Source organism: Oncorhynchus keta, chromosome 31, assembly GCF_023373465.1.
Source record: "Oncorhynchus keta strain PuntledgeMale-10-30-2019 chromosome 31, Oket_V2, whole genome shotgun sequence".
In the NCBI taxonomy this organism is placed as follows: domain Eukaryota; kingdom Metazoa; phylum Chordata; class Actinopteri; order Salmoniformes; family Salmonidae; genus Oncorhynchus; species Oncorhynchus keta.
In genome coordinates, this window is record NC_068451.1 from 10,803,797 (window position 1) to 10,814,731 (window position 10,935).

At 42.7% G+C, this 10,935-nt stretch overlaps 1 protein-coding gene across 2 annotated transcripts in view; it reads left to right on the forward strand.

Annotated features, from left to right (window-relative positions):
* LOC118364392 (raftlin-like) overlaps positions 1-9,690 on the forward strand; it is a 79,902-nt gene extending 70,212 nt beyond the window's left edge. For both annotated transcript variants that reach the window (XM_035745895.2, XM_035745896.2), the window contains exons 8-10: positions 574-677; positions 4,831-4,906; positions 5,627-9,690. In XM_035745895.2, the coding sequence (XP_035601788.1) occupies positions 574-677; positions 4,831-4,906; positions 5,627-6,379 (933 nt within the window). In that variant the 3' untranslated portion in view covers positions 6,380-9,690. The remainder of the gene's footprint in view (positions 1-573; positions 678-4,830; positions 4,907-5,626) is intronic.
* The last annotated feature ends 1,245 nt before the right edge of the window (positions 9,691-10,935 follow it).

The following is a 10,935-nucleotide window of genomic DNA, read 5'->3' on the forward strand; positions in this document are numbered from 1 at the left end:
TAGTGGTCGGAGACTTGGAGGGGAGTTGCAATGAGGTTAGTGGAAGAACAGCATCTAGTAAAGATGAGGTCAAGCGTATTGCCTGCCTTGTGAGTAGGGGGAAGGTGAGAGGGTGAGGTCAAAAGAGGAGAGGAGTGGAAAGAAGGAGGCAGAGAGGAATGAGTCAAAGGTAGACGTGGGGAGGTTAAAGTCGCCCAGAACTGTGAGAGGTGAGCCGTCCTCAGGAAAGGAGCTTATCAAGGCATCAAGCTCATTGATGAACTCTCCAAGGGAACCTGGAGGGCGATAAATGATAAGGATGTTAAGCTTGAAAGGGCTGGTAACTGTGACAGCATGGAATTCAAAGGAGGCGATAGACAGATGGGTAAGGGGAGAAAGAGAGAAAGACCACTTGGGAGAGATGAGGATCCCGGTGCCACCACCCCGCTGACCAGAAGCTCTCGGGGTGTGTGAGAACACGTGGGCGGACGAGGAGAGAGCAGTAGGAGTAGCAGTGTTATCTGTATAGTATAGTATAGTGTTTGTGTATAACTGGAGTATGTAATATTCATGTGTTTTGTATTCTCTCTTTAGGGCCTGCAGGTGAAGACAGACTATGTTCCCCTGCTGCAGTCTCTTGCCATGTACGGCTGGAGACTCACATGTGTGCTGCCTACACCCATCATCAAGACCAACAGGTAACTACTTTCACCTTCCAATACACACTCTCACTAATGTTGAGTTCGGGCCTGAATGACCACCATATCTCCTGGTTACCTAACTCTGGTATCGATTGGTCAACCTGATTAACCCTCTGGAGATTACATTGCCTTCTCTTTGATTTCAAAGAGCACCCATCTCAGCCCATATCACTGGTAAATTAACAGCTCAACTTAAATGGATTGTGAAGTCAGTCAGAAGAACTCGAACAGGTTGTTCGAGGAAAATACTAACTGGCCCCAATTGGCAGGTTCATACGTAACAGCGTGTGGTGCGAGACAGTTTAAACCCACAAATGTGTGTAACTGGAAAATCCCTTCAGAGAAATGTAACGGTTCTTCTGCTCAGCCTCTGCTGACTCATTCATCTTATATGAGGACTATGCACGCACACATTCGCTAGCAGTCAACAGCTCAGTCATCTATCAGCAGCCACAACATGACTTCCAAGTCTCTCACCTGAAACCCCACTTTACACAGTCACAAGCACAATCACTCATCATTATCACAAGTCAGAACACGTCCAATCCAATGATATGTACCCCTTGCATTGATCCTTGAAGAATATAACTTGTAAATAAATATCTTGTGAGCTTAGTTCAACTGTCGTACCACATCAGAACCCAAAATGGAAGCTTGTTTCACTCCAATGTTTGTAAACAAAGTAAAGGCAAACAAACTGAACACATGGTTAAAACTATCATTTTAATATCATGGATGGTCCTTGCATCCATAGAATTTGAGTGGTAACATTTCTCCAACCCCATGCCCCCGTTTTTGACTGAAACCGTGGTGGGGAGAACACTTTGTTATTGTTTCAACTACTGATTGCCGCTAGTAGTCAGAGTTATGTGTTGTGTCACGCTCATGTAGACTCCAAGTATATGCTTAGAGTTCAACAGGGTTGCAGTTATATGTTTCCCTTGCGTGACCTTGTCTCTGGGGGTCGTGTTTGTGACCGTTCCCGAGCATAGCTGATTAATTACCACTCTATTTTCGTCCCTTGTTTTTTCATCACTCTTTATTTGTATCTCTCTCTCTCAAATTGCAACAACACAACAGCGCAACATGGCTAATTAATCAGAGAGCCGGCCTAGATACAACACAGCAACGCTCATTTCTCTCCATCTCTGAAACACTCGTCTCTTTGTGCACAGCAACGGTAGCTGATGACCCATTTCAGATTAGCTTGTTCATTACACTTTTATTATGTTGACTCTTCCAATTTTCACAACTATATTAAAGCTAATGCACGTTGGGATACTATCTGAGGATGAGCAAAGTGCACTTCTTCCAATGGGGTCTACATGGACTCTGATCTGCATAGGCCTACGTACACACTAGTTAGCATCTAAAGTGAACATCCACCGGGACTCAAGGCTTCTTTAATCAACGTAACATGAATGTGAAGGTGCACGTGGTAATGTGCAGCATATTTCTGCCACATGAAACATGTTACGTTTGGTGTAAATCTGATGTTTGGACATCGTAACTGTTTTAAGTAAATAAGTAAGCGCTTCATTATACCGTTATAAATGCTTAACATTACACTACAGAAAACATGAATAAATCTGAATTGAACAACCACAGGTAACCACTAAACATGATACACCAAGTTCCCCTACCACTGTACCAAAGGAAGTCTTGTTGCTGGTATATGAAGTTTATGTTCCAGTACTGCAGACACTGACAGCTATGAGAGGACTGTAGCAACACGACACTGACAGCTATGAGAGGACTGTAGCAACAAGACACTGATAGCTATGAGAGGACTGTAGCAACAAGACACTGACAGCTATGAGAGGACTGTAGCAACAAGACACTGACAGCTATGAGAGGACTGTAGCAACAAGACACTGACAGCTGTGAGAGGACTGTAGCAACAAGACACTGATAGCTATGAGAGGACTGTAGCAACAAGACACTGACAGCTATGAGAGGACTGTAGCAACAAGACACTGACAGCTATGAGAGGGCTGTAGCAACAAGACACTGATAGCTATGAGAGGACTGTAGCAACAATACACTGACAGCTATGAGAGGACTGTAGCAACAAGACAATGACAGCTATGAGAGGACTGTAGCAACAAGACACTGACAGCTATGAGAGGACTGTAGCAACAAGACACTGACAGCTATGAGAGGACTGTAGCAACAAGACACTGACAGCTATGAGAGGACTATAGCAACAAGACACTGACAGCTGTGAGAGGACTGTAGCAACAAGACACTGATAGCTATGAGAGGACTGTAGCAACAAGACACTGACAGCTATGAGAGGACTGTAGCAACAAGACACTGACAGCTATGAGAGGACTGTAGCAACAAGACACTGATAGCTATGAGAGGACTGTAGCAACAAGACACTGACAGCTATGAGAGGACTGTAGCAACAAGACACTGACAGCTGTGAGAGGACTGTAGCAACAAGACACTGATAGCTATGAGAGGACTGTAGCAACAAGACACTGACAGCTATGAGAGGACTGTAGCAACAAGACACTGACAGCTATGAGAGGACTGTAGCAACAAGACACTGACAGCTATGGGAGGACTGTAGCAACAAGACACTGACAGCTATGAGAGGACTGTAGCAACAAGACACTGACAGCTATGAGAGGACTGTAGCAACAAGACACTGACAGCTATGAGAGGACTGTAGCAACAAGACACTGACAGCTATGGGAGGACTGTAGCAGCAAGACACTGACAGCTTTGGGAGGACTGTAGCAACAAGACACTGACAGCTATGAGAGGACTGTAGTAACAAGACACTGACAGCTATGAGAGGACTGTAGCAACAAGGGGCCAGTAATTCATCCGCTCCGTTCTACTTTAATGGGCTTTTTCTTAGGACTCCGGTTGGCTTTTCCGCTTTCATTCAGCAGGAAGCTGTCGGGCAATATGACAGCCTGGAAAATAGGGTAAGGAGGGAGGGATGGGAAATGGGGGTGGTTTAGATAGTAAGCCTCTACAGGAGATCTGGAAGCCCATTTGATGTTGTGGGGAAGATTTGCAGCCAGCGCTATACCGTTGTCACCCTATCATACATTTCCGTTGTTCTTCATATGCCAAGTTAAGGATCCAGCTTAACTCCAAGCTGCTTCTTCCCCATGTGTATAAGAGTACATACATTTTAACGGATGAGGGAGTCCGAGAGAGGAAGTGACAGAGAGAGCGATCTGGAGAGGGAGATCAGAGGAAATACAAAAGAGAGAAGGGAAAAGGGAACGGACAGAGAAAGTCTACATGAAGCTCACAGAAGAGGAAGAAGCAGAGAAGTAAAGTGAAGGAGACAGATCGTTAGAAACAGCAGGCTAAAGTAAGAAACCGAGTCGATACGTGCATGTCGGATGGAAAGATGAAGGAGAGAAGCAGAGAGAAGGTTATGCGTGTGAGATGGAACGAAGAGAGATGAACAGGAGAGAGAGCAAGCACGAGAGACCGGAAGCCCTCTGATGACAGAATCTCCTCGGTGGATTAGTCTGTCTGTCATCTGTGCTGTATGGATTATCCATAAATGAACACAGAGTGTGACATGTGCATGGACAGGGATTATTTTGGAGAGGTTTATGAGGACAGCCATGTTTTGGGGAAACCAGTAAACATGGTCTCTTTCTCTTGGTGTCTGAACTCTCTCCTAAGCATAGAACATATTCACATTTACATACATCATTTCTCCAAATTCCTTTTTGGTTTCTCGGGTTAACAAGAAAGGACAGAAAGGGAAGAAAGCAGAATTATCGAGGTTGACCACTGCTATGTAACTCACATCTGTGGTAGATGTCAGCTATTAATATAGCATCAGCGCTGACCATACTAGTCACACAAACCATTATAAGGTCTACCCTGGAGTGTGGATTCCTCCCCCATGTGGAACTGGAGCATTATAATACAAACTGCATTTTCCATTCCTCTCTTCCTTGCTCTGAAATGACCCCAAGTATTTCTAAAAGAGCTTGTGGCAATCTGATTTGTGTGACATGGATTTCTTTATCGATGGTACAGATGTTGTTGTCTACAAATAAAGTAACAATCATTTCAGTTCTAATTATATTCTCTCTCCCTCCCTCTCTCCAATTTCACCTCTACCTGTTATCTCTCCATCTCCCTATCTCTCCCTCTGCCCTAGTGATGGAAGTTTGGCCACCAAGCAGGTCGTTTTTCTTCAGAGACCTGTCCTTCCCCGCAAGAGGGGGGACTCCAAGGTGTGTGACCTCTCATTGTGACCCCTCCTAGTGTTTGTCTTATGCACATGTGGGTCGACTCGCAGCTTGTTCACTAGCCAGAGCAGCGTTCCAAGGCCAACATCACCCCTCAACATACCACACTTCTTTTTGTTTTCACAGAGATAAATATGCACACTGCCGGTCAAATGTGAATGAACCCCTTTCTTCCTGAGATATGAGCCATTCTGTGGTAACCACGGCAATGCATGTTGAGAAAGAACTTTCCATTTGACCCTAGATTGTACCGATATAACCTCTAGATTTGACCTTTGTCCTTTGTGGAATGAATCTGTGTTGATATTTTCTGTGACTTGAATTTAAACTCTGGTCACCATTGGCAACCAAACTGATGGGCAATAACCCTGGCAGAGTGGGGCAGAGAATAATAATGTGAATGTTTGTGTGCAGGAAACATGCTGTTTGCCTCAGTATACTGTAAGTCTCAGCTAAAAGAGGGTCAATGAAGGCAATCTCAAAAATTATTACCAGCCATATGTTCTTGTTTGGTCTGTACCCCTGAAGGCACCAATCAATTCCCTTGAAATTACCATTTCATTCCCCACAATGAGAATCATTTTAATTTGTTCTTTCCAAGTTTGCTATTATGTCCATTTCCAACAGTCTGTCTGTCCATCCTTAACATGGCCAATGGAACAGCAGTTTAGAGAAATGTTCTTACACAAACATCCTGTCTTTCAGAAACTGATATTCAAAAGCAAGTCCAACAAGAACTCTGTTAAAGACACGTCAAAAAACAAGAAGAAGAAGAAAAACAAGCAATCGGCAGCAGAGAAAGATCTGGAAGATTCCAAGATTCTTGACGATGGGGAAAAGGTGCTCAAAGAGGAGAGGAACGTGAAGGGAAACAGGGGGAACAAAAAGGAGAAAGTGAAAGAGGTGGAGGTAGAGACTGTGTGTAAAGAGGGTGAGGCTCTCTGTGAGGTGGAGGAAGAGAAAAAAGTTGAGGCAGAAACTGAGGAAGGGGTAGAAAGCGGGGTAGAAACTGGGGAGGAGAGAGTTGGAGCTGCAGGAACAGATGACAAGAGCGACAAAGAGGGGAGAGTGCAGGAGGGAGAAGAAGCAGGGGCAGAGACTGAGGGGGAAAGAGATGGAGAAAGGGAGATCGTGGAAGAGAAAGAAAATGGGGTGGCAGTTGATGACGAAACCGAAACTACCAAGGGTTCAGAGGTGGAGGTGGAGACCAAAGAGCAAGGGCAGAAAGAGGAGAAAGGGGGAGGAGCTGAAATAGAAGTGAAGGAAAATGGGGTTGAGACTAAGGAAGAGACAAATGGAGGGGAAGAGAATGGAGAAACTGAGAATGTTAACTTGCAACAAGACCCAGCTGACCAGGATGAACATTTAGTGCAGGAGGTGCAAAAGGCAGTAAAGGATGATGGACAGATCAAATTGACCAATCAATGCCCCGAAGAAAGTCAAAGGTCGGATGTGTAAACCTCTTCAGACCACAGCAGACATCACACCTAAGGGTTTTCCTACCCATCAATCATTTACCTACAAAACATCATAACCTGAGATAGGGGCTCCACAAAGTCACCATTACCCCCTGGAACAGCCTAAATTGCTGCAACATCCTCCTACCATGTAATCACTCTATCCTCTGCAGCATCTCTCCACAACGGACACATCTCTACCACAGATGGACACACACCAGTCTCTGTCACAGCCTCAGACTGATCCTATGCCTACACATAGTGAACATACATAACTGAGAATGATGCGCAGGATACTAATGTACGAGAGTCACTGGATATAATGGACAAATTGATGGAACCAGTGGGGCTTGGGTCTGAAGAAACACAGACTTTAACCAGGCAAACTCGCTTGTCCTTATTTGTACAGTACCATAGTGGTACAGTTACTGTATGTCACATGGGTTTAGATGAGGAGCACTATGGGAAATGTAGTGGCTGTTGTTGCGACAGGCAATCCAATGCAAGGTGAATGGAACTTGATTTACTTTCAGCACATAATGTAAAGTACTACAGATGATGCTGATAATCGCTTTGATTCTTATAGTAGGTATGATGCATTCGCCTTGCATTCCGAATGTGTCAATATCCAAGCCAAGTCAAGGGTTTGATAATGGAGTAAATCTCCATTGAATGTGTGTGGGTGAGTGGAAGTGAAGTGTGATGAGAACCACACATGGAAATGTTGAGTCAACGTTGAGAGTTTACACACGTTTGATTTTAATAGCTTTTCCAATCAATGGTCATTAAAAAGTACTTGGCAAGTATGAGGGCAAGGTTATGAGCTGTGCCACAACTGGGTGTTCAAGATAGAAACGGAGCGCAGAAGAAGTTAAAAAAAAATGATTGAGCAATTTGGAATAGCTGTGTTCGAATTGCCATTTTCCATTGACTTTGCTTTAGTATTTCACCTCAAGCTTTTAAAAGCCCCTCTTGACGGTGTCATTTCTGACCATACCAAAATCCTAATGTAGTCTTTCAAGGTATCGTGTTGCTTTTCATTTTAAAGTGGTGCTGCATCGATGCTGTGTGGAGAAATCATTAACCGGCTAATGGACGTTGTCAGTGGGGTGTCAGTCAAGTCATACATTTATAATGGGGGTCACTTATGTGGCTATTGACAGTGGAAAACCTCACCTCGAAAAATAACAAATAGCACTTCATTTGGATTGTGATTGTCATAGGGATTGATTTTTCTTGTGCCGCAGTTGCTAAGCAAAGTCTGTAGAAACCTGTATGTTTACAGATGAATATAGGCTTGTCGCCGTTTTGTAGATGTGGTATTTTTCTGAATAACCGACTGTTCTGAAATGTTCATCTCAATGGCAGATGTATTGTATAGAATAGAATTCCAAACTGTGACCAGGATAGCCTTATTGTGATACTGGGCCTAAAATCGTCAAGTACAAATGTCAGAAGTTTCAAGGTGGTTTCAGTGTTATAGCCTGAGAGGGTTGCTACAATCAGTGTTTGAAGGTAATATGAGGGTAAGTTCAGTGTTCTCTGTTTTAGATTTGAACGTGAGGTAAGGAATTTGGCTTTAACAGGTGTTCTTGATTTAAAGGGTAAGTTTCTGTTTTTGATTTGAAGTTAGGCTCGGTGTATTCTGTCGTGCTAACGCTAGCTGAAGTGTGCTTTCTAACGCTCATACTGGAGCTAGCTACCTCCTTAGGCATATTGGGGATTTGTAGCTATGGAGTCGTCATTGGCAACTTTTCCCACCATATGGTCCATGCTGTAGGCGTGAGGTCATTACTAATGGCCAAGTGGTCAGAGGTCATGTTTGAACCATATTTGATGGATTTTCCACAGCTGCTACTTGTTCAAGTAGAAAGGAGTTTGCCCACATGTCAAATAGCAGATTTGATATGAAGTCAGGATCTTTTTTTTATTTTGTGATATTATCTGTGGTATTGTTTTTCTCCAGCGACACTTCGCTTTAGGCGATTACGAGCTTTAATAAGCACTTGTTGTATTCAACATATTTTATTTAGCTTTGTGGGTCACAGCTAGAGAGAGAATATAAATGACTTGTCAGTTTTAATATTTGTGTGACTAGGATGAATATGAGTAAGAAATGTAAATCTAAAACACCCCTCTGTGATAACAGTAGAGATTATCTGGACCTGAGACAGATTTCCCCATTGGCTTCTTATCAAGTCATTTTTTCTCTTTAGATTTAAACAAATCGCTTTTTGCCCGGATATAAGATCACGTAGGACTGTCATATTTGCTTATTCATACATTGTTTATTATGTGTTCATCAGTTCTGTTGTTCATACCAATTTGAGTCTTTTTTTAAATATCTGTGATCCTTGTTCCTTTGTATATTATTTTACAAGAAGACAATACTGCCTGTTCAAGTACAATGTACATCAAGTTATGGTAGGAAAGTGTGGAAAAATACAGCCAGGAACTATCAGGTGATCTCATCCTTTACATCATTGTATTTTAACACCTACAGCATTCCGGTAGGACACCGTTAACATGGACAACTGTAACCTTGGGTCAAATGACACCAGGTCCTGTATCCGTTTGTATTACCTGGGGGGGTCGTGAACTCCATGCCCTCATCCCTCGTGATAAGAGATGATTTGTGATTGTACATTTGCTCAGCTTTGACATAAGTAGACTCTGGGGAGAGTGTGTAGGCTACATTTTTCCTGATACTGAAAAACAAGGATATGGAGAGAAGGTGAAGCAGGATCTGGCACTTCATCAGTTAAATGATGCTGAATGTTGTTTACTTACTCTTCCTTGACGATCCCTCATCCTGTGACTAACTAACCTCAGCCTTGTCTAGAACAAGCGCCTCCAACCCACTCATGGAAAAAAGGTCATCTACTATTTCCTGTCTTTATGTAACCATAATTGTCTACAGCTCAGCAGTCAGTGGCAGTGCAATTGTTCTTGATAATGCTGTGCAAAATGTGTGTTCCAGGGTTCATTTCCTGTGTGTTATGATGTGAAATGGACAGATTAGAAATGACAGAAACATGATACAGTAGGAGGGCAATCTCTTTATGTTGTCACTTTAGCTTGCTCGTGGCCTCTGGAATTGTATTGTTAGGTTTCATCTCTGATGTTACTGTTTTCATCACCTGCGCTGCCATTTTGAATGTTGAGTGTCTTTGGTCATCGGCTACCGTCATGCACTGCAGTCTTTGTAAAAACGAAGGTATTCTTTGTATTCGCTTTTCATGGAAATGTCCACATCCCTACTGTTCATGACTGTACAATTTGTATATTATAAAATTATTTATATTTAATGTGCACCTGTGGTGTTTTATGTTCGTAGGGGAATTCTGAAAACCAATGCATTTTGCCATGTTTGGGGTTCCTAAACTCAAATCATTACCCAGCACTACACATTTCGCTCATCAGTGGTCTTTCAGTTTTCAAGTCTCTTGTAAAGCTTTATGTGCAACCTTCAATGTCTTAGATTCCGTAAACACTAAAATGCACCATTAGACATTAGAATCACACGGGTGGTTAAACATGACATTGGCCAGTGAGAAAAACAAGCTGAGACATGTTTTGTTCAGGTTCAGCTCTAAGGGCCCGATTCACTCTCAGAAAATATATTCTTTTTTTGATCTATTAAGCACTTCTCGGTAGTTGGTATCCATACTTACCGTATGCAGGTGTGTAACAAGCTTTGCAGGTGTGTAACAAGCTTTTCAGGTGTGGCTACCTTGCACCTACTGACTAAATATAATTCAACTGCTGAAAACACTCCCACTTGCTGGCCAACAGATTTTGTCGTGGAGTTTTCATTCGGAAGGGTTTTCAGTACATATTTCTAAAGCCATCCCATTAAATATGGTGTACCTTTAATTCTAATTTTCTTGAAAGACAGTGAGTGTACAAAAAATTGGGAACACCTTCCTAATATTGAGTTGCACCTCCTTTTATCCTCAGAACAGCTTCAATTCATCAGGGCATGGACTCTACAAGGTGTCAAGTGTTCCACAGGGATGCTGGCCCATGTTGATTCCAATGCTTCCCACAGTTGTGTCAAGTTAGCTGGATGGCCTTTAGGTGATGGACCATTCTTGATACACGAGAAACATTTGAGTGTGAAAACCCCAGCAGCGTTGCAGTTCTTGTCACACTCAAACCGGTGTGCCTGGCACCTACTACCATATCACATTCAAAGGCACTTAAATATATTGGTCTTGCCCATTCACCCTCTACATGGCACACATACACAATCCATGTCTCAATTGTCTCAAGGCCTAAAAATACTTATTCAACCTGTCTCCTCCCCTTCATCTACACTGATTTTAGTGGATTTAATCAATTTCCCCAATAAGAGATCATAGCTTTCACCTGGAATCACCTGGTCAGTGTCATGGAAAAAGAAGGTGTTCCTAATGTTTTGTACACTCAGTGTAATTGAGAGAATTGGTTCAGAATGGGGATTAATGAAAGAACCATCTTAATACACACATATCTATCTCCTTTCCACCAACAGTTAGTAGATTTTAAAATACTCTGATCTTGTGTATTATTTAG